Source organism: Merops nubicus, unplaced genomic scaffold, assembly GCF_000691845.1.
Source record: "Merops nubicus isolate BGI_N331 unplaced genomic scaffold, ASM69184v1 scaffold15641, whole genome shotgun sequence".
In the NCBI taxonomy this organism is placed as follows: Eukaryota; Metazoa; Chordata; class Aves; order Coraciiformes; family Meropidae; genus Merops; species Merops nubicus.
The window spans coordinates 53796-81098 of record NW_008587729.1 but is presented as its reverse complement, the minus strand read 5'-3'; the positions used below and the strand labels follow the sequence as shown (position 1 = coordinate 81098).

The 27303-nt window shown below is 43.3% G+C and overlaps 1 protein-coding gene across 1 annotated transcript in view; it reads right to left on the bottom strand.

Moving 5' to 3' along the window:
- Positions 1 to 200: 200 nt before the first annotated feature.
- CLVS1 (clavesin 1) overlaps positions 201 to 27303 on the bottom strand; it is a gene marked incomplete at its 3' end in the record, with an annotated part of 71427 nt that continues 44324 nt past the window's right edge. Inside the window, 3 exon segments of the mRNA XM_008949036.1 lie at positions 201 to 339; positions 1165 to 1428; positions 2400 to 2510. Of these exon segments, the coding sequence (XP_008947284.1) occupies positions 201 to 339; positions 1165 to 1428; positions 2400 to 2510 (514 nt within the window).

Genomic DNA, 27303 nt, shown 5'->3' with positions numbered 1-27303 from the left:
GGAGCGACGCCGTGCCTGTGAGCGCTGCACTCATCAAGTGGCAGCAGCGAGTGAAAGCAGCGCTGGGATCTGCATGGGAAGCAGTTTTGAGGACTGTGGTGTGGAGTGTGGGGTCAGAGCAGATGGAATCGGCCCCACCATGGCCCAAACCCCACCCGCTGCAAGATGCTGTTGGTTCCTTCATCACCTGACACCCTTACCCCCTGCAAACCTGTGCCAGGTATCCAACCCTCCACACTCATCCCCATAGCCAGCACGAATTACTGGCAGTGATACCCACAGTGTCACTCTTGGCAATGACCTGAGAGGAGATTGGTCCAAGGTGGTGGTCAGCCTCTTCTACAGGGAAGGAAAAATTTGAGGAAATGGCCCCAAGTTGCAGCAGGAGCAGTTTAGGTTGGACATGAGGAAAAAATTGCTGCAACAAAAGGGTTGTTGACCCCTGGCCCAGGCTTCCCAGAGCAGTGGTGCAGTCCCCATCCCTGGAGGGATTTCAAAGCCGTGTAGATGTGGTGCTGAGGGACACAGGTTAGTGGGAACCTGGCAGTGCTGGGGTAATGGTTGGACTCGGTGATCTTAAAGGTCTCTTCCAACCTAAACGATTCTAGGATTCTTTACTCTCGAAGGGTGTCATTTTAAGCATTCAGAGCTGAATGCACAATGACTAGATCTAAAACTGGAGATCTTCAAAGAGCAGCTCTGCCGCCTTAGCAGGGCTGGATGGAGAAAACGGGAGCAGAGGCAGCAGGAGGAGACTAACCCCTTTTCCCTTTAGAGGGCAGTGCTGTTCATCCTACAAAAGCTGCATTCCCAAGGAGGTAAAACCCTTATCATTAACAACCGAGGTCACTGGTGGCAAAGCAGCAGCAGGTCATTGGGACCAGGACTGAAAGGGTGCTGGCTGCAGCATGCCGTGCAGAAGAGCTTCTTACTCCAATAGACTTTCTGCAATGCCCTGTGCAGGGGCTCATTAATTTCCCCTCATTTTCACACACAATAATCAGATGAATAATTATAGTTCCACAGAGAGGTTTCCTTTCTCCCACCACACCATGAGCACGGTCCAGGGTGAGGTGCTCCTTGCTGTCAATAGTTGCCAAATTACAGCTTTTTTCCCGAGCCTTTCCTGCTGGATTTATGCCAAAGTGGTTCAGAGAACCAAACAAGAGATGATTTCAAAGGCAGCACTGACCTTTTCATGGGTTTGGGTGAGGCCTCCCGCTCCAGGTTGGAGGACGCGTGCTTCACGTGCATGGCGTTGTAGGAGGTGTGGGTGTACTCGTTTTCATCACTGTAGTCAGGACCCAGCAATGTTCGAGCCCACGTCCCCATGTCGTATGGAGGAAGAGTCCCCCCGAATTCAGAGGGCAGGCATTCGGGGTGTATTAGCTGGTGAAGGCTGTTCAGGTTGTTGCCGTGAAGAAAGATCTTTAAAAAATAAAAGGAAAGCTCAAAGTCATCATCGATTCGTTACTTCATTAAGACAATAGCAACAGTGCTTAATGAGGTGTGGAGCATCGGTCGTTGACGCTGCAGTTTGAGGTGGGAATTCCTGAAGTGTTGGCTGGGTGGGCAGGAGAGGAAGGATTAGCTTTGGGCTGTGCAGCTGAGAAGTTAGACTGGCACTATAAAAACTTCTGAAAACCCTGATTTGCTTCCTTTTGGCACATGATGCTTTCACTTTCTTAATGACCAGATCAGGGGAAGTAGAGTTCAGGAATAACAACTGATTATTGCTACTGTAGGAGGACAGAGGCTTGTATGAAGAGCAGTGAGAAGGAAAGGGAGAGAGTGGAATTTACTGAAAGACATGAAGAGTAGGTCCTCAACATCTGAGAGGGCAGCCTAGCCCTACACCCCAGGGCTGATGTTTCCCAGGGGTGTACCTGACTGGGTCACTGTTTTGCTCTGCTTCAGCCACGTTTGTCTCTCTAATCCTTTTTTGCTTTCATACTGGTTCTACCTGGTCAGACACACCTGCCTGGTCAGATACACCCCAAGGTGGGCTCTGGGGCTTCCTGAGGGATGATCCAGTGGCCATTTGATAATCTGAGAGGGGCAAATAGCTAAAACAACCTCAGGACCACAATTCATATGAGCTTCAGTGGGGAAGACCTGCCTCTTTGGCAGTGTGAGCGAGCAGCCTTCAGGCATGGGCATTTTTTGTGGAAACGAGTTACCACCATGTGAAAATAGTCAACTTGCTGATGCTGAAGCTGGTCTCTGGCTGTTATTGATTCAAGCCAGACCAACGCAAGTTCTAAGCTGTAATAAGAGCAGCAATTCTCTAAGGCCATATGAAAAATGCAGAGAGAAAAAGAAGGAAGAAAGGAAAGCAGGCAGCTACTCAGCTGCTCCGGCTCCACAGCTTCCCATCCCCGCCGGCCCCATCTAATTACCCTTTTCCTTGTCTTGTCTTTGAGGAACGGTTTGATTAGCGTGTACAGGGCATGGATGTACCAGGGCTGGTTGACAAAATGGACTCCTCCAAAACGGGCAGGAAAGCTGTCCTACAGAAAGAGAGAGAAGGGCGGGCGGTTAATGGGTGCAGCACGTTAGCCCGGCAGTCAGTAGGATGAAAGTCAGAGGGGGAAACCTGCCTCTATCCGTCTGCAGACAAGAGCTGGGCTTGCTGGGAGGGGGCAGGGTGGGGGGAGGAAAAAGAGAAGCTGCATCAGCTCCCCCTGCTAGCACGGTCCCTTCTCCCCGCCAGGCACTAGCGCATCAGTTGCCAAGGGTTTAAAGCAGGCTCTGCAGCCGCTCCGCCGGAACATTCTTTAACTCCATCAGGACATTGGCCGGGCTGGGGAGCGAGGGGGGCGGCCAGCACCGCTCCCTCCAGGGGAAGCTTTCTAAATTCTCATTGTGCGACGTCAGGCAAGCCCCCCGGTTCCCACGCACATCCTCACCTTTTCACCCTTCGGCCTCCCCGCTCAAATCCTCATTACAATGGTTGACCTTTCGGGGTGAGCGAGCAGCGTGGGGCGGGGAGGAGGATGGGTGGGAAATGCTGCGAGGGGAAGGTGGAAGGCGAGCGCACCATGACGGCACCATGGAAACTGCCCGAGCCCGGCGCTGCCTCTGCACAACCCCCCGGCATTAGCATGCAGGTAGCGTCCCAGCGGGGAGGTGTTTGCAGCACTGTCCTGCTCTGCTCAGCCAACACCCACGCATCAGAAAAGAGGAGGTTGCTGGTGTGTCTTGAGAGGCTGCTGTGCATCGGGACGGGCATTTTGCACCTACGCTCTGGTTTAACAAATGGCAGGCAGGCAGGGGAGCACCTGGGGGGGTTGTTTTCGTTGCATAAATAGTGGGATGAATGCTGCTCCTGTGTGCAAAGAGGATCACAGAGAATATCTTCCAGGCCGTAGGGCTTGGAAGGGACCTCTGGAGGTCATTTCGTCCAACCTCCCTGCACGGTCATGCAGAGCAGGGTGCCCAGGATCACATCCAGGTGGGTTTGGAATCTCTCCAGACAAGGAGACCTCTCAACCTCCCTGGGCAGCCTGCTCCAGGATCTATCAAATCTTAAATCTCATGCTCACCCAGTGCTCTGCCTACCTAATGAAAAATTCATATATTCAAGTTGCTTTCCTACTACATGGGAATGAAAATTTGAAGACCTGAATTTTTTCACAGAATATTGTAAAAAAAAAAAAAGCACAATATTAGAATATTCCGTATTTCCTTTTATCTATCTGTCTGTCTATCTATCTGTCTGTCTGTCTATCTATCTATCTATCTATCTATCTATCTATCTATCTTCTCTATTTGTCCCACAAGCTGTATCTCTAAGGGACAAGTTCTGGACTCCTTTGCTCCCATACCCTTCCAGTGAGACAAGAGGTGCCTGTTTCTCCCTCATGCAGGGAGATTCTGATGAAGCCATCCTCATCCTTGCCTGTGCCCCTAACCCCTCCAGCTCAGCCCATTAAGAGAGAGCATAATCTGGTCTCTTCCTCCAGAGCTTTGGCTCTGGGACTCATGCAGGTTCATTCCCACACAATTAACATGGGGCATCCTGGGGCTTTCTCTCACCTTGCTCTGAAGCATCAGAGACTGAGCCCAGATGGTGAGGATATGGGGTGGATTTGTGAGATGAAATGGAAAATCCCCTTTACAAGTGCTTGGTATAGTGCAGTCTATAATCTGCAGTGCTTCAAGGTCATTTTTTTTCCCCAGATTTAGCACTATGTGGGCGTCCCACCACCTCCTTTCTACACTCTTCAGCACTGGCCACAGTTTGCTCTGACAGTCACCTTAACCTACACTCAGGTAATTTTTGTTAGCAGCCACAGGCATTAAGTGACACCTTTTTCTTTTCTTATCCAGTAGTATAAGCCACTTACACCTCAGACACATTAGCTGACCTGAAATCATTACAAATTTCATTGCTGGATGTTCTGTACAAGAGTAGTGGGCAGTCAGGGCAGCACTCAGGAGGATAAGCAGTATAAAGGTGATCCCTTTTTAAACCCAAAAAACTTGAAATGAGCTTTTTAAGGATGGCACATGCTCTGTTGTGGTGTTGATTCACACTAAAGACTCCTGTTTTTCCATTGCTCCTGGAATATTTGTTTAGGGACACAGCTCTGTCTGTTGGAAACCACCACAGTGCTGCAGGTCACAGTGACTTCAACTGGGCTGAGCTGAGAAACAGCTGCAGAGAGTCTCAGCCCACCTAGAAACAGCACTGACCAACAGCAGTGTGAAGTGAAGCCCAAAGTGATTTTTTCTTTTTAGCCTGTGATAACCTGAAATTGGGTTTTAGAGCAGACCAGAATCAAAAATGCCCATCTCATGCAAAATTCACTTAAACAGTTGCTTTGCTCCCACAGGGGAATGAAAAGTTGAAGATCTGAAATTTCCCACATAAGATTCTAAAATAATTAAAAATTAAATTAAAAAAAAAAAAAGGATTGGAACATTTTTTATTGGTTTTTTTTTTTTTTTTTTAAATGCTCTATTTGTCCAGCTAGATGCTACCCCAGAAGCTGCATCTCCCAGGGAGATCTAGACTCCTTTGCTCTTTGAGGCTGAGCTGCCAGAGCTGTCCCAGGTTGTACCACAGAAGCATAGGTCAGTGTAGAAGACACTGTCTGAAGCAAAGGACAGTATAGAAATGAGAGATGGGAAGCAGGGGAATAACTTCAAGACACAGAGATTTATGATGACCCCAAAAAGAAACAGTTTTGCTTTCTCACTGGAAGGCACAGATGATATGAATCACAATATTTGGTGAGAAATGTCAGCCAGACTGCATTTCCAAGGGGGAATGTGGTTTTTTTTTAGAACATGTTGACCAGCCTTAGGGATACCACATTACCCAGGAAAGTCTGAATGCTGAGAACTACAGGAACCAGCCACAGGTTTAAACTGGCAGACTGCCTCTGGAAAAAGTCAGCTGAGGAGAAGGATGTACTTCCTACATAGAAAATGATGTCCACCTAACATAGATTGTTGAGTTCATAAACCAGATTCTGTCTGGCACATGAGTAAATTGAGTGTTACAGGAAAGCGCTTCATATAATAGTTATATTTAAAGGCAATTGCTTTCTTTTCACTCTGAATCTCCTCTCAAAAATACACAAAGGCCCTTGAAAAGACAACATTATGGCCAAGAGAAAAACAACCACCAAAAAACATTTTTTTTGAGTATAACTTTCTGCTCATTTTTGTTCCTTGCCCTGTTAAGCACAATAAACTCAGTTTGACCTTCATCCCTCCGTCCACCTGCATTTGTAAGGCTGTCAATTTGAACAAGGACAAAGACAATTTATTTTTTTATTTTTTTTTTAACTGAAGAAATTTGATATGGGAATCACCCAGACGCTGTTTGGAACTGCAACATACCAATTTTGCAGAGGTCCCTAATTAGAGCAGAGCTGTCTTGGAAAGACAAGCTCCCATCTGGAGGTCTGCCTTGTGCAGTTCCAGGAAGATGTACGAGACATTTCCCACACCACGCTTAGTGCCTCTGCTGCTTTCCCTGGGGCAAGGAGAAAGTAGCTGAAATTGATTTTCTGCTGGAGAGCTTTTGCTTTTAGGAATTCTCTTTTGATTTCTCATGTCTTGTGATTCCTTGGGAAGGTGCATTTTATAATGAGGTATATTTTTTGGAGCCTACTGTGAAAAGGACCCTGGGATCACAGAGCTTTTTCTTAACCTGATTCCTTCTTAAAAATACCCAATCCTGAGGATTTATATGCATTTTATTCCGATGGCATAAAGAAAATACAGCATGCAGGTCTAATTATTTGCGGGCACCACTGTCATTTTATCTGAAAACCAGGCTGGACCTATGCATGGTGCTCAGAGAGGAAATTTCAGCGTGAATAAATACATCCAGCCCAGTGCTAATTGAACTAGCTGCTACACAATGGCAAGGAATAAGCAATGGAAGAACTCCAGATACCTGCTTGGGCAGCTACCTCACTCCAGAGTCAAGCTGGGTCTTCTTCATTGGGCCCTGAAGTGAACCAAACCAAGGGATATATCTAGCCATGTTCCAATGGCACATTCCCAAAGCAGTGTAGGCAAACTTAGAGGGAGAAAATTTTCTGAACACAGGGTTTTAGCTGTTCCTGTTGAACCCAGTGTCATAGATGGGACTTTTATTTTGCCTGATTTGTCTTTTTTTTTTTTCCTTTATAGATTCACTCCTTTATTGTTTTCAGTTATTCCCATCCACAGCATTCCCAAAGAAGAGAAAGAAATGAACACTTGCATGCCACAAACACCCCAAAATTCATACAGGCCCCACTACATCTTTTGTTCAGATTGGAGAAGTGTTTCCAAAGCAAATGTTACAGAGATCATTGTTTCCCTTCCCCACTCAGACCTCCTGTGGAGGGAAATTTCTGAACTGAAATGAATCCAGGACTGAAAACCCTTGGTACCTAATTGTCCTGGGTTGTGTCAGGATGGGGTTAATGGTCCCAAGCATCTGCAGATGGGGAAGGCTGCAGCTGGGTGGGACCACAGCCAGGATAAACAACCCCACCAGCCAATGGGGTATTCCATACCAGACTGATGTCATGCCCTCTATATAAGGGGAGGGTCTGGCCCCCAGAAAGGCCTTTTTGGTGGCTGGATCAGGGAGATCTGTGTCTCAGGTAAGGGGTTTATCACTTGCTTTGTATATCTTTGGAATACTAAAATTTGGAATAAATCCAACCTGATGCTCAGGGCTAGTCCTTTTGAACTATATGAATTTGCTTCATAGACCAATGCCCTGAGCTCAAAACCCAAATTACATCATATTTGTAGGTTGCAAGAAATCTGAATTTTGTGACACAAACATGTTAATAATACTTTCGTAACTTCTACCCTTTGCAATCAGAAAAGCAAACACACATCTTGCCAACCAAATGCATTTTAATCTTGACCTTACTTGCTAGTTTACTGCAAATCAAAATATAATTTCCTTTGAAAGAAAATACTTTCACTTAGATTCTGGAAGATTTCAGTCATAAACAAAACTTTTTGAACCAAAAGGTCATTTAAACTGGAGATAAAGCCAGCATCTTCATGCCTATACACTTACATAATCAATCCCTGTGGTGGTTTAAATCCTCCGCAGACCATATTAGTAGCTCAGAAAGATTTTATTAATAGTTTAGAGATAGTTTCTCCATGGAGAGTTTCAGCAAGTGTATGATTTTAATGGATTGGCACAATAACAGAAGGAGGTGTTCAGCTTTCCAGTTCTGGATCCAAATTCAGATTCTGAAACAGTAGCAGTGGTCAAAAGTTTTTCTCCCCTGATTTTACAACTTTCTCAGATACTGGATAGGTTTTGTCTTTCAAAAACATGTTCCTGAATGTGTTTGAGTGAATGCCACGTAATGCCCTTGATGCTGATCCTGAATCCTGCTGGTTGGAAGAGGCCTTTAAGCTCATCAAGTCCAGCTGTTAACCCAGCACTGCCAGGTCAGTGCTAAACCATGTCCCTCAACATTATGTGTCTATGGCTTTGAGTCTCTCCGAGGATAGACACTCCAGTTATTGCTGATCCAAAGCATGATCTGGTGGCCTTCTTGGCCACCTGAGCACATGCTGGCTCATCTTCAGCTGGCTGCCCACTAACACCCCTGGGTCCCTCTCTGCTGGCAGTTTCTAGCCACTCTTCCCCAACCCTGTAGCGTTTTGTGGGGCTGTTGTGACCCCAGTGCAGAACCCAGCACTTGACCTTGTCGAATGTCACACATCTGGCCTTGGCCCATTGGTTCAGCCTGACCACATCCCTCTGTAAAGCATCTCTGCACTCAAGCAGATCAATGCTCCCACCCAACTTAGTGTCATCTGTGAACTTACTCAGGGTGCACCTGATCCCCTCATCCAGGTTGTTAAAGATATTAAACAGAACAGGCACAAATTCTGAGCCCTGGGGAACACCATTTGTGACTGGCCACCAAGTAGATTTACCTCCATTCCCTACAAGGATGGAGCAGGCTGTCTTATAGTACATACTAGGAGAGAAGGTGAAGTGTCCCCTCCCCTTGCTACAGCTTCAGCTTCTAATTTTATCACAGTTCCTACATGCTGGCTCATCTTCAGCTGGCTGCCCACTAACACCCCTGGGTCCCTCTCTGCTGGCAGTTTCTAGCCACTCTTCCCCAACCCTGTAGCGTTTTGTGGGGCTGTTGTGACCCCAGTGCAGAACCCAGCACTTGACCTTGTCGAATGTCACACATCTGGCCTTGGCCCATTGGTTCAGCCTGACCACATCCCTCTGTAAAGCATCTCTGCACTCAAGCAGATCAATGCTCCCACCCAACTTAGTGTCATCTGTGAACTTACTCAGGGTGCACCTGATCCCCTCATCCAGGTTGTTAAAGATATTAAACAGAACAGGCACAAATTCTGAGCCCTGGGGAACACCATTTGTGACTGGCCACCAAGTAGATTTACCTCCATTCCCTACAAGGATGGAGCAGGCTGTCTTATAGTACATACTAGGAGAGAAGGTGAAGTGTCCCCTCCCCTTGCTACAGCTTCAGCTTCTAATTTTATCACAGTTCCTAAGCGGTGAATGCTTAGCTGGGGAAATCCCATGGCCAGGAGGTGGTGGGAAGCAGTGGCAGGGCCAGGGACCACAGGGGCCCCAGGAGCTGGCTGCTCCTGCTCCTCTCCCAGCCGCCCCTGGCAGGAGCCAGGGCTGGTCCCACTCACCTGCTGTGGTGCCTGCTCTGAGCCCAGGCACGTTTCAGATCTCCAGGCGAGCTGCTCGTCTTTCTGTTATCTCTTTTTGCTCCCTTGTGTTTTCAAAGAGACAGGAATGCAAAATTAATGTTGCCGGTGGCAATAATTGGAAACTCGTTTGCTTCTACCTTGGCATGCCCTCAGAGTATACAGGGCTTGGAAATAGCCACAGAGTAGCAAAAAAAAAAAAAAAAATTAAAAAAAAGAAAGACATTAGTGCTAGCAGTATGACAGCCCTGACCTGCCCAAATACGACTGTAAAAAGAGTTGTTACAATTGGGAAGAACTCATTAATTTTGGGTAAGCTGTGACTGCTTGCACCAAAACACTCTCTTTTCTTTGAAGCACACAGTAGCAAAGAATTGGGGCAAAATCACAGGAAAATATGAGTGCTTGGCTTATTTTTACACCACATACCCACATATGCAGACAAGGACACTCTGAAGTACTGCTGGCAGGGGAGTGGAGCTGAAAAATGAACACGGGGATGCATTCTCCTGGACATTTTTCATTATGTTTATCTTCACCGCTACACTCAATAACTTTTAAAATTTGGCCATTTGCAGTGTGTTTCTCCCAGTCATTACTGCACATTAGTGAGGTCCTACAGAGCATCTGCTCATGGGCGTTGGCAGATGGTACCAATAAATCAGGTTATAGAACACGGATTTACTCAGTAAACTTTGATTTGTCCTGATAGAATCATGCTGTCATATCATCTGGTCTAACAAAATAACTTGTAACCTTGGGGCAAAAGGGGTATTTCTTCACTATCACTATCAGAAACCCTTTGCTGAACCAGCTCTGAATATTTTAGGAGCAGAAAGTTTCCCAGAAGCAGTGACTGCTGCATTGACACTGTACCCAGGTGCTGCTTCTTTGCTTGGCACATGCCTCTGGTGATTTCAAAATGTTTCACACACTTAAGCTACACACTGAGGCTCCCTTCATTAAAAAAAAAAAAAAAAAAAAAAAAAAATTATACTGATAGAGAAACATCAGGTTCATTCAGGGTCTTGGTTGAGGAGATACATGGAGAAGGGAATTCAAAAGGTTATTAAAAAAATAATAATACAAAGAGCACTGACATTGATTTGGAAGTAGCCCGTGCATGTGTGCAGCTGGGGTGCCACAGTTTGCTCTAGATTAGGTCAGATTGGGAGAGTCCAGATCAGGGAGCTTCTGGTGGAGCAGGAAGGGGGACAGTCCCATATTAAGGTAAGGAGGGGTGGGTTGGATCACAGGAGCAGCAGCAGCATGGGAAAGGACACAAATTAGCTTGAGGCTATTTTTCAGAGTTAGTTCGGGAACTTGCTATGATCTTTGCAGCTAGCTCTAGCAAACTGGGCTAAAGTGTCTCTAGTGTCCTGATTTTTGGTGTAAACAAGCTCAGAAACACGTTGTCTCCATCTTTCTTAAGTGGGGGTGACTGGAAGCTGAGTTGTTTCTATTCCTGTATTTCACTGAACATGAACATCTGAAATTAGTGGCAGGGGAAGGGAAAAGCAGCAGGAAGATCATCAAAGCTGAAAGTAGTTCAGAGCTTAATTAGAAACTGCAAAATGTGCTGTGCACAGTGCAGGCCTGGCCTGGAGGCTTGCTAGATAGAGCAGGTGCTGCTGGCTGAAGTGTGTGACCACAGGTCGGCTGTGGTGCTTTGCTCTCCCTGGGATACCAAGCTATTGGCTGGCTGAGTCCTACGAGCTTTGGTTGCTCATCATCATCAGAAAATCTTTGTGCAAACATCAGGCTTCTGAGAGGAGTGACATTCCTCCAGTCCTTCCCCTGACAGCAGGACTTGAAGCAATGCTCTCACCCCCACCTGAGCTCTCGGTGGGTTGTGTGGGTGTCAGCTGCTCTTTTGCACATCTGACAAGGAAGTTGTTTTTTTTCCTGTATCCAGATTTAATGCAGGAACTTCTGAAGCAAAATGACCACCAACAGACTAAGTCCAGCAATGAAAATAAAAGTCACCATTAAGATGTTTCTAAGGCAAGAGCACCCTAATTTGTTTTTGCACTCGGAAAAGAATTCACCCAGGAATGCTGGAGTTAAACCCTTGAGCCCAAAAATGGTCTACATTTAATACACAATTTTAGAAAAAGAGTAACTTGAAGATTTTTTTAAAAGTTGTTTTTTAAAGTTAAGCACTAAACAAAAGTAATTAGTACTATTAACCACTGTAGCCAAACTGTTATTTTCCTTGGCTGACCTGATTTAAACCTCTCTTTCCTCAGCTATTTCTAGTTCCATAGTCAGCCTTGCACCCATCCTGAAGGGCAGTAGATCTGTGGGACCCTGTGGTTGAAAGCACAAGAAGTGAAGGAGTTAGGGCAGAGAAGATGTCACTGAGGCAAATCCACTGGATTTAAAAGGCTCTTGAAAGCAGAGGATTACAGAATCCCACCATGGTAGGGGTTGGAAGGAACCTCTGGAGATCATTTCATCCAACCCCCCTGCTCCAGCAGGGTCACCCAGAGCAGTATCCAGAATGATGTATAGGTAGGTTTGGAACCTCTCCAGAGCAGGAGACTCCACAACCTCTCTGGGCAGCCTGGTCCAGGCTCAGGCACCCTCACAGGAAAGAATTTTTTCCTCCTGTTCAGATGGAACCTCCTGGGTTCCAATTTGTGCCCACTGCCCCTTTTCCACTTGCTGGACACCATGAAAAGTGCATGCAAAAAGCCACCCCTGAGAAGGACCCAGCACAGCACCTTATTTCCTGTCCAATACTGTAATTTTAAACAAAAAATGATGTACAAAGACTGTCTCTTTACATAAGCACTTTTATGCTGTGAATCTACATCATGTATGTAAAAAAAATCATTCTGTATTTCCTTCACATCACCACTTTCTGTATCTGTGTAGCCGCTGGCTGCCAAAATTGCCCTGTGTGTCTGAGTGAAGGGGAAGTGAAGGCCAAACTGTCACGGTGAGGACAAATGCCCACAGCATTAGTTAAAGTCAGCCAAAGAAAAGCAATTAAAAAAGGTCTTGTGGCACTTGCCTTTCTTCTCAGGAGACCTATTGACTTTGCAGAAGAGCTTTCCCTCTTGCCTAGGAAAGCTCCAAGGTGTTACACAGACATCACATGGTCGTGCTACACTTGTGACTGAAAGCTGACGATGGGGAAAAGGAGATTTTGGTATTTATAGTGCTAGGCAACCTCTCTGCCATTGAAGAGAAGTCTGCTCTAGCTGGGCTTGAATGAAGTGTGGCATCTTCTTAAAGCTCTGCACAGGCATGGAAAAATAGAGCACCACGTAATGGAGAGTCTGAACTGTTATTGTCATGAGATTATCACCTAGCACGCTTCAGGGAAAAATAAATCTAGCAATCTTTTGTTGTCATTTGTTGACTGACAGAAGCTATTTGACAGATTCTTTTTCCCAGTAATTTTCTCTGCATATCGTAAGAAGTTAAGAAAAACCTTTGTTTTGTTTTGACTTCTCTGTAGAGCTCCCTGAAGGTGTCATAGGCTTCTAGCACCCATTTTCCCAAGGCTGTCTGCTAAGCAGAACCTAGTTTCACATTTTATTTCAATTTTTACCCAAATTTGTTTGAGATTGGAAGCTCATGTTAAAATGGGAAATTTCCTTTCACCTAGCTCTAGCACAACCCCTTTTTAAAACAATTTCTATGGTCTCTGTCATCCTCAACAAATGCACTCTGTGTGCATTTATTTCTTCTCCTTCAACAGGAATGTGTGTGTGTGAGGGCAGATGAGTAAACCCTGTGACCTTTTTTGTTTTAAATGGAGTCAAGATGCTAAATGCCTGTGGAATGGTGGAAACCCAGTTCAGGGGGGATTCAATATGGGGCAACTCATGCACCTGACAGCAGCAGCACCTTGGCTTCATGTACAGCCTCTTATTCTTCAAAAAACAGCCTAGAGAAAAAAAAAATATTTTATTATTTGCATGATTCAGTCTCTGTCCTTGTCTTTGCTCAGCCTTCTTATCCCTCAGTGCTGAAGGGAAAATTGTTTCATGTATTTGTGTCTCACCAAGTCCCACATACTCGCAGGGCTCAGTTGACCAATGTGTTGGCTCTGCAAAAAAATATAATCTCTTTGTGTCTGACCCTTGGTGAATTCTTTCTCTTCATTTTTTTAAATTTTTCAGTAACAGAGCAGTGCCTTGGCAATGAGACACCTGACCATAATCGGATGTCCTTGAAATGTTTTGAGGGAAAAAAAAAATGTGAGTAATAACTTAAGATACATGTGGAAAGATGTAAAGATACATGGTGGAAGAAGTTTTTAGGAAAGCTCTTTCGACAGTGGCAGACAATATTTTAACTTGCATGGCATTTTCTGTGCTGTATTTAAGAAACAAGTTATCACAAAGACACAGAGAATGGTGGGGGCTGGAAGGAACCTCTGGAGATCATCTTGTTCAACCCCCATGCTAAAGCAGGGTCACCCAGAATAGGTTATGAGGGCCATTTTGGGGTGAAGAACCTTGTACTATGCAGTATAGAGAACACACAGGTATTTTTCTCCTGTGGTATAAAAGTAGGCATTGCTAATAGCACTACCAATGTCTAAGATTATCTGATGCTCCATTTGCCTTTTTTTTTTATAACTTGGGCAGATTTTTAAATTTTGGGTTGAAACGTTTCAACAGGGAGCTAGACACATTTTTTTATGGGGACAGTTTTGAGGGTTGGAGAGGTGGAGTTGAAGTGATTTGAGTGTTTTTCAATGGGCTTGGGGAAAAAATATTGTTTTCTGCACTTCAAAAATATTTCTATGACTACTGGAGGGAGGAGATTTTAATCTTCAAAGCCTTTGGGGCGTGAACCTGACCTTTCACATGAGTTTTACCCTAGTGCACGTGGTTTTACTGCTGCAGTGAGAATTTGCAACTCTGTGTGTGCATATGTCAGAATCCATTCAGGGAAGTTTAGAGGTTGAGATGTTTCATAAGCTGGACTTGTGATAGAAATACCCACTTGTTTTGAACTGTAAGGATTCTGACTGATCTTTTTTGACCTTTTATGAGCTGGGTGGTCCCAAGAATGGCTGCAGCCCTGACCCATGGGTGGGAGTCAGAGCTCTCCCTGCAGTGGTTGCTCCTAGAGCTATCACAAAACACAGGTGGAACCAGGCCCCCCTGAAGCTGTGCTTTGATGCTGGCATTTCTCCTTTTCTAAGTGACTTTGCCATTTTAATGTTCTTTCTGTGTCATGTTCACCACCTAAAGCAATGCCAGCTGACAGCCAGTGCTGTTCATCACATCACCACTCAGAATCCAGGGCTTTTATCAGTCTGGCAGCATTAAATGCCACATAAACTTTGTACTCTTTGCTACACAGAATACATGCTTGTACTCTCTGCCACAGCTCTCTCATTTCCATAACGACTTCCCTTCAGTTCACATTTGTTAGTCCTTGCTTTACTGCAACCTGAACTCTGACTTCAAAACAACTTCAAAAGATAGCGGTAGGCAAATGATTTCTACTGCCTGTGTAGGTGCAAGCAAAGTGGGACACTAACCACAGAGTTGTAGAATTGTTTTGGTTGGAAGAGATCTTTAAGATCATCCAGTCGAACCATTATGGTAACCCCACCAAGTCCACTGCTAAACCATGTCCCTCAGCACCACATCTACATGACTTTCGAACACATCAAGGGATGGAGATCCAACTACTGTCCTGGGCAGAGACAACCCTTTTGGGGAAGAAATTTTTCCTAATATCCAACCTAAACCTTCCCTGGTGCAACTTGAAGCCATTTCCTCTTGTACTGTCTCTTCTTCCTTGGGAGAAAAGCCCAACCCCCACCTGGCTCCAGCCTCCTTTCAGGGAGTTGTGGAGAGCCAGAAGGTCTCCCCTGAGCCTCCTTTGCTCCAGGCAAAACCACCCCAGTTCCCTGAGCCACTCCTCAGAAGATTTGTGCTCTAGACCCGTCAGTGCAGCTTCCCAGCCTTTCCATTAACATCAGCCAAGCACGGATGTCAGAGCACAGGTCTTGTGAGGAGCAGCTGACAAGTGTTTTATCTTAGAATAATCAAATGCAGCAGGACAGGTCAGGCACAAAATGACTAGAAAGCAGCTTTGCAGAAGAGGACCTGGACATCCTGATGGGCAGGTTGAATATGAGTCAGCAATGTATTTGTATGCCAAAAATGGTCAGCTGTGTCCTGGGATGCACAGGCAAGTGGATAGCCAGTGGGTGAGGGAGGTGACCTTTCCTGTCAGCACCTATGAGACTATGTTTAGTGCTGTGTCCATTTCTGGGCTTCCTACTGCAGAGGAGGCTGATGTACTGGAGTGAGTCCATCAGAAGCTGCTGAGATGGCTGGGGACTGGAGCACATGGCATACGAGGAGAGGCTTAGAGACCAGGGTCTGTTCAGCCCACAGAGGAGGAGGTTAAGGAGGAATCTCACTGCTCCCTGCAACTAATGGATGGGTGCCTATGGAGATGACAGCCAGACTTTTCTCTGGGAGGGAAGACAAGGTAGTCGACATGAGTTGCAGTAGTGGTGGAAAGCCAAGCTTCGTATCAGGAACAGGTTTCATGGCAGGCAAATACAGGACAAACACATGTCCTGGAAATGTAAAAAAATTAATTTTTGACCCTGCTTTAAGCCATGAACAGTATCAGATGACCTTCAGAGGTCCCTTCCAATCTTAATTATCCCCCAATTCTGTGGTATTTTATATGTGTGGGTACAAGTGCATCCAAAGTTGTCAGGTTATTCCTACCCTGTTATTTACTTAGTCATATTCTGTACTTATCACTGACTGATCTCTGGTTGCTCAGCGTTTCAGGTTGCAATTCCCATTTCAAAGCTGAAGCTTTTATCATCTTTAAAATATGCCACAGAATTTATTATAGACTAACAGGCAGAAGGTAAGGCTTATTTATGGTACGCTTTGCCACAAACCCCATATTATGAGCATAAATGGCAGCAATAAACAAAAGAGAAGAATCTGTTCAGAGCAGAGGAAAATCTATATCACTAACTCCCTGCATTGAACTATTGTTGCAAGAATGAAGGATTTCCTTGGTATCAAGAATGTGCTGGGTGAAGAGAAGTCATCAGAAAAGCTGCATTCCTTATTAACTGTTACAGCATTTCACGCACGCCCCAATGCATATTAATCCCACTTATGTCCATCAGCTTAATTAAAACCTCTCCGTTATTGAAATCTATAACTGGCACAGGAAGGTACCAGAGCTTAGGAAAGGGTGTTCATCTATGCTGTTCACTGAACAGCTTTCCAGTAGTGTTGGGTTATTTTTGGTAAGGAATAAACAATTTCTGCTGGAAATCCATCGATTTAGAATATATTTGGAGATTGCAGCCAAAGCCAACGGTTGTCTGCAGGCTTCAGTGAGAAGTTAATAGTACTGCTGAGTGCTTTGCTTGACCTGTGATTCTTGGGTTTTTTTTTCCTTTTCTTTTGGCAATGGCACACTTTTATCACATATATGCAGTAGTGTGCATGCACCACACACCTTTGCACAAAAATTCAAGATAGAGGCCACTGACAACACACTTGTTGTAATATCTTGCTTCCCCACTTCTATTTGGGATCTGTCTGGGAAAGTCAGTTTACTGCTTATTTGTACCATCCTTTCCAAAATTTTAAGACCAAACTGTTAGCAAACTTCCTTCTTTTTTTTCCCTCCTAATTCTTTTCTCTAGGCACTATGTTGTTTCAGTTTTGAGTTTACTATAAATTTTAGGCATGTTGTTGTACAGTCTGAGAGAGACTACTCTGTTAAACAGGGCTCTTGATTGAGTTCTGAAGGGGTTCTGGTTATGAAAACCTGCTGAGTGTGAAATCCATCACTGAAGGAGCAAATCCTATACTTAATGTGATTTTTGAACAACTGCTTTTCACAAAAATAAACAGTGAGGAAATACCCTAAACAGAAAAACAGAGAAGTTAAATGTCATGCAAGAGCCCAAATTCTTTTAGACTACAGAAGATAATTGGAGTCCTTTGCCTAGTACTTCACTCTGTATCCATAAGCCAGAAATGCCCCTGGAAAGGTACCGTAATTTCTGACAGAGAAAGCACCTTGATTGTTAAAAATACTTTCTCACTAACTGAGGCATAGGAGACTAATTATGAAAGATTATTGCAGCAATTTGAGCACTACTATCAAGGTAAAGTGAAACATCATGTGTATGTTTTTAAAAAGTCATTGCAAAGAAGGTAGTAAAAATTGTTTGTGACTGATAAAGTTACAAAAAGGTTTTCAATTTTGGGAATCAAACTCAGTTTGTGATAAAGTCACAGTTAGGTTCCTGAAAAAAATTATTCAATGAACTGTCTACTGGAATACCCAGAATCAGCTTATGGCAAAGCAATAACATTTCTAGAACAATGAAGGATTTGTCTGAAGTTTGAGGTGGTCAGATGTTGCTTCAGTGTGGTGGATATTAGAATTTCTAGTATTCCCACAATAGGTCTGCAAATGTGACTGAGGCAGGAAAGCGTAGCACTGTCAGTGTGGGAGACCACAGAGTCTAGCAGTCTGAGAAACCCAGACTGGACAAACAACTCATGCAAGATAATATCTGCCATTTGTAAGAGGATCACAACACCACACAGGCATTGCCAAGCACCAGCAGAGATGTGTAGAGGAGAGAAGCAGATCTCTTCAAGGAAAGCCATAGAAAACAGCAGAGTAGAAGGTGAATGTACTGTTCACCTGAAGACCTATGGGACACAGATGGGTTTTCCCTGATGTATACCTGCACCAGGGACACCAACACCACCAAAGGCAACTCAGTAATGTTAGCAGGCAATGAAACTCTAGTTTTATAGAGGTAAACTTTATTCTGTTATAGAATCATGTCAGGAAGTGTTTGGATTAAACAGTTTTGAAAAATATGGAAAAGTTAAAATTTATAATCATACCAGAAGAAAAAAGGTGCTTATTATTGAGAAAAAAAAAAAAATGCCAACTTCTGGATCTCAGAGTAAATTCATTCAATGAACAGACAATAGTTGACAGCAACTGAAGAGGAAACTAAGGATGCTTTCAGGAAGTGCAGGAACTCTCAATGGAGTATGGAATAGAAATGAAAGGGCCAGGATGGCCCACAGCTCATCTACCCAAAGAGGTTTCTCTTGCCATAATTCAGGCTAGAATAAAAGAAGCCTGTTGCTCTAGGGAGAAAAACAGAACTAAGAACAACAATTGAAGGTAGTGCTCTTATAGAGCATGTAAAAAATGAGCAAAAATGTTGAAATATTTCATTTGCATGCAAACAACTTTAAAATGGCATCTATAGCATGTCTCTAATGAGAAACTGAAAGGGGAGTAACACTCTGGGAGTTAACCTTATGAAACTGGGATATCCAGTTCTGCATGAGCATTATCTCTTTAGGAAACCAGTTTCTCAGAGTGCCATTAGGTTGCTCTAAGAGCCAGAAGTTTTTTGCTTGTAAATATAACACATTTGACAGTGTAATCAGGACTAAGTTAGGCATGAATTCTGTAAGATGTGGGCAGAAAGTATAAAATATCCTATCTGGAGGCTTCAAAAAATTCAGAAAGCACAACAAATTGACATAAACTAACCCAATTAAGATGTAAAATGGACAGACATATGACAGAGAACTCCGTGGGAATGCCTCCCCCAGCAGACACCTCAGATAGGGGAGCTGCATGGAAATTTGCACCTAATCAAGGTGCCTGCTTCAGCAGCTTGAGAGGGTTGCTGAGAAGATACATGCAGGAGGGGTAGGTCACAACCAGGTCTGTGTTTAACATTCTGAAATTACTGTGGCACCAGTAATGCAGTGGGAGGTCACATGAACTCTGAAGAGAAGATGCTCGTGCTTGTCAGCCAGCTGTCAGAGCCACTTTGGCCTCACAGGTGTCTTGAGACAAAGCAAAGCAGCAAGTCCAGCATGGTTTGTGAAAGGATGCTAACAGGGCTAAAGGTGGGAAGCAGTCATGGCAATGTGCAGTGGACTCGTCCTGGGTGCAAACGACCCTGCTGCACCAGATGGACACGAGCAGAGGTGGAGGTTTTCTCAGCTGAGCCCCAGGACATGTGGTAACCATGGCAGAAATGGTAGCATGGATATTATCACAGCTGAGATCCAAGGGTTCATGTGACAGCACAGTGCACCTCAGGAGTTCACTGGGCCCTGGGAACTGATGGTCTGAGTTTCTAAATTGTGTTAAAAATCAGCAATGGTGTGCCTAGGAGGGGAAGCTGAGGGAAAACAAAGAACTTGCTGGAGGACTTTTAAAACAGCTGCTTGGTCATAAACGATTCCTGATCCCTTCCCCTTTTCCTTCAGTCTAGCCATGATCAGTTTATTAGCCTCACTGCTGCTGTGCTCACAACTTGGAATGGAGACATGAAACAGCACTTTTTTTTTGTATCTCCTAGAGGATAGGGTAAGGTCTCCCACTGCTTACAGAGACCAGGTTGGTAGGAAGTAGCAGTGAGGAAAAGAAGACAAGAAGGATGGAGAAGAGGGTAGGAAATGTGTTCTCCCCAAAGGCATTCTCACAGCTGGATAATTTCTCTGGCTTTAGATCCCCTGGTCATAATAGCAAACCACCTGCTCATGGAAAGAGCACACTTCAAGGAAGGAGAGCTGGCTGAGTCACCCAGGCACATCACAGCTCTGCAGGGCTTCTCTTATTTTAGTAACCAGTATTTCCTTTTTAATCCTGTTTCTCCATTCTTTAAAAATATTTTGATCTCACTAGTGTAGTTTAACCTCTCTGTTCTTCTAAAAAAAGAAAAAATGTGCGAGGCAAATAACCAAGAGTCTTATAAAAGTGCAAAGCTACTAGTACCAGCAAGTGCAGTGACAATAAAGCACAACTACAGTTAAAACATTCTGGAATCAGGTACTCTGCAAGACTTTAAACAGACCACTCCCCAGGACTCATCCCAAGTTTTGGACCCCCATGGGCTAAGTCCATAGGACCAACTCTGCTCTGAATGGTTGGATTTGTCCTGTGCTCATGGATGTGTACGTGTGTATGTTCCACAGTCTTATGGTTTCTCTCTAACTTTCCTTCTGGCCTTTTCTCTCTGAGTTTCTAGAATGATGTGGATGAGCTGAAGGCAAAGGTGCAGGTTAGTGGGACACTAACATTTCGTTGCTCTGCCTTCTGCTGCCTTTTCCTACTCCTCCAAGAAAATCCCTGCCTAGTAGATAAGGATTACTTGTTTGTGTTGTGCTGCAAAGCTTGTTGCAAGTTCACACTGCCAGCCATGATCTGATGCTATTGCTCTTCAAGTGCCTTTTTTGTGCCTTATTTCCACTTCCCTTCTTTGTTGTCATTCCTTGATCCTTCCCATCATCCGTAGTCCTCTAAGTTTGTTGAAGCAAAATCCTAGACAATATATTTCTGTGTGCTTTTTGTCCTCTACTTTGATTGACTTCTCATGTGTTTTTAGAGCCATGGGTCAAAACCTTCATTGCTTCCTGCTGTTTTATAAAGTATTCTAAATAAATAGTACATACCACAGAAATAGCTGTCCTAGCAAAATATGAAGCTAGCAGTGTCGGTGGAAAGCTGAAGAGAACAGCACCTGCCTGCACACAGAAATTCTGTCTAGTTCTAAAGACATAGAAACAAAATGAAAAGCCTTGCCTCTGCTGAGACACAGGAGGATTTACTGTGAAGTTCAACACATGAAAACATGTGAAATTCAGAAAAAATAAGTGAGGTTATTGTCCCATTACTGCTAATAATGCCTTTGAAACTGCTGGTTACCAGTCCTTCACCAGCTTCACTGCCCTTCTTTGGACACACTTCAGCTTAAACAGCCTGGTCTAGTGGAAGGAGTGGGCATGGGAATTTGGGATTTGATGATCTTCAAGATTCCTCTCAACCCAAACCGTTCTATCATCCAGGGACACTTGCCATTTGAGAGCTCAGCACATGCCATTCTGTGAGATACTGCAGCAATATTCCTGGATCTCCTAATATTGCCATGTGTTTAGTAGGACTCAATACAGAGTAAAGGGGATAAAAAGGGTATTAAAGCTATCTCAGTTCACCAAAATATGACATACTTTAAGCATTCTTATTTGTTATACTTTCTGGTTGCCAGGAGTGAAATGCTGACTCTAAAGTCATAAGGACTACATTATCTCTTAGAAGGTAAAATACATCCTTTGTTCTGTGACTATTTCTGTAGCTGTCTTTACTCCTGGGAATGCAATTAAGGTTATTTTCTAAAAACTCCACAGCGTCAGACTAATAAACATTGTGTGTTCATAGCTACTCAACGTATTTTCTGTGCGGTACCAAAACAGGTGAAGATAAAAACAGTCAGTAGAAAAAAAAATCTACTTTTATAAAGCATAATGTGTCACCCATAAAGCCCTCTGGTTTTAAGAAACAAACAAACAAAACAAAACAAACAAAAAAAACCAACAAAAACAAACAAACAAACAAAAAACCCCAAACAAACAAACAAAAAACCCAACAACAACCCTTGAAATCCAGAAAGTCTAATTCAGCCTCTTCGTGGAAGCAATTCACGGAAGCTATCCAGAATGCTGGAGGATTGCAGTGGCTGTTAAAATCCCTGGCTAAGAAAAAAATAGTTAAAAGTTGCAAAGAAGTACAGTGTCTTCTGCTTGCATAGGGTATACGGACCTGTGCACAACCCGCCCTTAGAAGATGTGAATAAGCTCATCATAGGCCAACCCTCTGCTTCTGGGTTTCTCTCTATTGCCTGCCCCATGGAGAGCACTTAAATGTTTCTCTTCCCTGGCCCTGGGAGCACCATCTGTTCTGTGAAGTAAACAAACTCCAGACTGGGAAACCACAGGAAGCCCGTTATAAACACTTAACCATTCTTACATGACCATTTAATTGTTGAGATGGGTAAACAAGAAATTATTTTGCTGGCAACATGAGAAAATTGAAACCTTACATCCCTCATTGAAGGATGTCCACTCTTCCATCCAGCGCTGCCTAGTTTCTAACACTGCCAGGTAATACATATTAATTTTTTTCAGATAATAACAGCTGGACAAAAACAAAAATAGTATTTTTGTTGAAGGACAACTTCTAGCAATGTCTAGCATTTGCTGTTCGAGTTAGAAGTTGTCCAGCAAAGTTACTCAGCTACAGTGACATTAAAGTAATGTATATTCTCATATCTCAAGAAGGCTTCTGAGCTGAGGTGCTTATCACCAGAGTGGTTACCCAATTTTCAGGCTAGCATCAGCAAGTGGGGGTGACACAGCATCTGTCTGCCTCAACTGTAGAGACAAGACCCATTTGGCCAAAACTTAAGAAAGCAATTTATTCAATGAAGAAACAAACAATTGACTGAAATTACTTGTATGTATCTGTTGAAATATCTTGGGGAAAAAAAAAAAAAAAAAGAGGAAAAAAATTAAGGAAATGCACAAACTGAAGCATTTCCAGCTTGTATTTTGAACTCTGGTTTTATTTTGATATGTAGCTTTGGTGTGATACAAAGTGTGACATTCCAAAATGGCATGAAGCCTTTTTGAAAATCAAGGAAGGAACTGGATGTTTGCTGTTTTGGTTTGACTTGCAGCACTTGCTTTTCCAACATTAATACTGGCACAATGACTTAGAAAAGCAATTTGTTTGTCTCCATTTGTTAAGTGGGTAATGAGGCATTGAGTGTGGTTCATGGCCACAGTGAATAAACAACTTCTTCAATGTCAGTAACATTTTCAGCCTATGAACACCCAGCAACATTCCTCATCCATGGGTGAGGTGTCCTCAGTGTTTCACAAAGCAGTGTAGTAATTCAGGATGGTCTTCTACTTTTATCAAGCATTTTAAATAGCTCTTTATGGCAAAATCTTATCAAAACAGTCTGGGCAAGGCGGTCTGATGATTTCCATGGTGGTCTTTTTGGCCAGTAGATTATTTGCTGGATTGTGTTGAATTGTCCATTAAAGTAATGGGGAAAAAAAACCCAAACAGATAATACCAGGAAGGGTGTGTGCATCATCCTATAACTTGTGTGATTTTGTTGCATTATATGTCTCCCATATTAAAATGTTGCAGACATCTTATTGTCACCTTGAGGATGAATCTTAATTAGACACAATATAGAGTAATGTTAATGATTAAACTCATGAGCATATAGTTGACATGAAAAAAATTCAAACTCAAAACTGAGCCAACAAGACAAGTCTAGGGGTTAGGGGTACCAAAGTCATGCCTAGACCTCACCTCTGAGTGCATCCCTTGACTACACAGGACCTGAATTAGTAAGTCCACTTGATGCAGTGTTGATGTCCCACATCACATCTGAAGCAGTATTACTTCCTGCACATCTCTCATTTAGCTCCCTACTAGTTCTTAAATCACCTCAGACATCTTCTGACCCTTCTCTTGCAGTATAGATATGCTATACCATGCACCTCGTCTGACTCACTCCCCAGTTTTAAATGACTTGTTCTTCCCTTCCAGCATCTGAAGTTCTTTTAGCTGTATCCTGCACAGGCATGGGAAGACCTCTTGGATGAGAGAAGTACTGAGCACTTTCACTTCGCATCATTGTTTTCTGAATTAGTAGGCATAGTTTGCTCTGTGTCAGTTCAGTCACCTTCATGCTAGAATAATGGGGATTTTAATTACATGATGTTAAACCTCTCACTCTGATGTAGCCAAGTATTGGAAGGCTCATCATCAATTCAGCAGTCGATTGAGGAAACCTTGGATAATGAGCGTTTATTAACCCAGGTTAATGAGCCTCAGGCAAAAATGAGGGATTTTGCCCAACTGAAGAGGAACACTGAACACAAATGTGGCTATGTGAGCAGAACTCATCCCTCTCGAGATCTACCCAGGAAATGACAGAGCATTTGGTAGAAATACCAGCAACTGGATGCTGAAAGCAAACATCTGTGTTCTCAAGAGTTAGATTTTTTTAATCATGTCCTCCAGATCTCTGAGGAGATATAAATATACCAGCAAGTACACTGACAAACAGGGAAAATGGCTCAGAGAGGCAATGAGCATGCTGGGTGTTCTCAAGAAGTCCCCCAGATGCTTCCCTCAGGGCCTTTCTGTTGCCCACCCTGGCACTAACAACTCTGCTCCCAGCAATGCACTCCCTGTCCTCCATGAACCTCACGGCTTGTCCTGGGTGCAGAAAGCTGCCAAAAATTTGTGGTGCTGAACAAAACCAACAAGCTACCTGCCTCCCCTGGAAGACAGCCCTCCAATAAAACACTGGCCCCATCCCATAAATTCATACAGGTACATATTCTCATGGGGTGATTTAGCAGGGATAGGGAAGAGGGAAAAAATCCCATGGCATGCAAAATAACTATTTAAAGCCTTACAACTCTCCCTTCACTTCGGTGTCTCATGTACATCCCCACCCCTTCTGTTCTATCCTGCCCTGGCAAGACATCAATAAATGAGGAGGTGAGAAGTACACATTATTGCAGCAGAAAGGGCATTTATTTAATTAGAGCTACACACTCTTAGTTCATTAAAAAAATTGGATATGGAATTGCTTTGGTTTGCTTTTTTTTTTTTCCCCCCATACCTTTTTGCATAACTGCAAATGCAGCTAAAATAGCAATAATATTATTTCAGAAGTATTTGCTTATTTGCAAACTGCAAGTAGCTGTCATTCACAGCTAGAAAGAAAGACAGGGATTAACCAATAGAGGGAAAATGCATGAACTTCAATCATGCAAAATACTCCTCTCTCCTGTAATAAATGCCTTACCCACTGAAATTCGACATGTGTATCAGCAGTTCAAAAACATGCTAAGGGTAGTTCTTTGGATTCCCACTTCTGTGTCCAATCCCCTGTGATTACAAACTCTGAGAAGAGTGAGTAGTTCAAAATTACTCACTAGGCTGAAATTCTTGGTCCTGAAGTCAGCAAAAGATTTGCCATTGTTGTCAGTTCTGGGAAACTGCACAGGCAGTACATTTACTCGTCAGATTTTGCTGCTGGCAAAATTCAAATGGATACAAAATCTCTAAGCTGGTAGATAGAAGAGAAAATGGCCCAAGAGAAAATGACCCTTAATTTTTCTGAACTCAAAAATAGGAAGTTTCTATTTGATATTTCTGCATTTACTGCAAAATCTATCTCAAGTACTTTACCCCTTTCCCTATAGGGTATTTTATCAATGTTTAAAGAAGGAAAAAAAAAAGACTTTCTAAAATATCAAGTGCTGTGAAGTACCTGTAACTTTTGAAATGAAAACAACTGTGAAAGGACTGAATGAAATAATTTTCTGAAGAAAGTTGGATCCATATTATTCTCAGTTTCAAAAGATGTAAAATTGTAAAGCTGTGAATCAGTGAAATTATGGCAACTATGCAAAAAAAATGTATCTGAGATAGATTTGGGTAAGTTTATTGTAAAGTCTGTTGTAAAATTTCCACTGTGCTCTGTCTTCAGAAGTGAAAATCTTGAAGTTCTTATTAAAGTAAGACCTCTACTAAACAAAACATACATGGAAAAGTTCCACAAGTTTTGTCCCCAAATTAGAACCTTATTCAGCTAATACATGGTTGATGACCACAGGTAAAACCTTGCCTGCACAGGAAAGTTCTCATTACATAATTTTCCCCATAGTGTCTATGGCACTATTACTATGACAAAAATGAATCAGTGTATGTGTGAGGACGTGCCACTTTCAGCTGGTAGTGGATCCCACAGGGCCTTGAGCTCCTGGTGGACATGAACTGAAGGGGTTGATCCACACCTCCTGGCAGTCACACAGCAATCCCAGTAACACAGAAGTCTGTGAAGAGGTTGCTGGAGCTGCATCATGACATCAATGCTGGGAGACCCCTCCACTGAACCACCATCACCTTATGTAGATGCATCTACATCTATACAAGCCTACATTTATAAAAATATCTAAACACTGTTGTTTGTAGCTCAATTGCTACTGTCAGGAAGGTAGCTACAGCATCATTTTGTGAGCTGTGTTGGAAGCTTTAGAAATGCATGGGAGGTTAATACTAGGTCCTGCAGCAGGACCATGACTGCAAAAGGGACTGGCTTTTTACCCATCACACCATTACTCAACAAAAAAAAGCAATTGTTATAAGGCATGTCAAAAGCTTCACAAGGCTACCTGGGGACCATATTTGTCCACAGTCTAGGGGTATAGGGTATGCATGTAGGTTGTAAAGTCATTGTCTAGTTCCCTGTGGAAGACCCCTACAGTGAATAGTGCTGGGAGGAAGGGAGAGAGGGACCTTGGGTATTTAGGTTGGAGGATACAAGGAGTAAAATAAATCAGTACTTGCTTGTAACACAAGGAGTATTATCTCTGGTTTACATTAAAACAGCCACTCATTGCCTCAAATCTTCTGATGAACTTTAAGAAGTGTACCTGCACCAGTTTAGTGAAAATTCAATTTCTAAAAATCTGAAGGCAGATGAAGAGCTAAGGGTATGGATTAAACTATAAACCACTATATCGTTTCTACTTTTCTGTAGTTGCAGTGACAATAAACATATGTCAGATTAAAGTCTTAACCTGTTTGTTGCCACCACCTGGAGAAAGCTCCAGACCCAGAGGTGAGGAAAACTCATCATTTAGGAATAGAGATGATATATGGCCAATTATTGTAAGATTTCAAAGGAGGAATCCTTTCAATCTCCGTAAACAAATGGGAAAACTTAAAGAAATACCCGTTCCTTAGTGTCTGTATGATGTTAAGTGGCTTATGAAGTTGTGGGCTTTTTAACTGTAAGAGGCTAACTGGCAGGGTGATCCTCAGAATTTGCTCTGGAGCTGACACTGCTTTCAACTCCAATTAGCTAACTCAAAATCATAGCACTGACATTTTTTTTTCTAAAGAACTGTCAAGTACGAATACATACAAACTGTACTAAAAAAAAAAAATTATGATCCAGTAAAAAACAGTCCTCCTTTTGGTAGTAGAAAGATACTCCCAGGAGTGCCCAAGGCCAGCTGGTGCTAAGCACTCTTGCCAGAAAAAGTTCTGGGGCGTGAGAAGGAAAGACCTGACTATTGATGAGGATGCTACCTACTTAAAATACTGCTGGTATTTTCCTCTGGATGTAGATATAAGATCCTTTTGGCTACACATATTAACTGAGAGAGTGAAAAAGGGAGGCTAACCCCCCACTGTCCTAAAAAA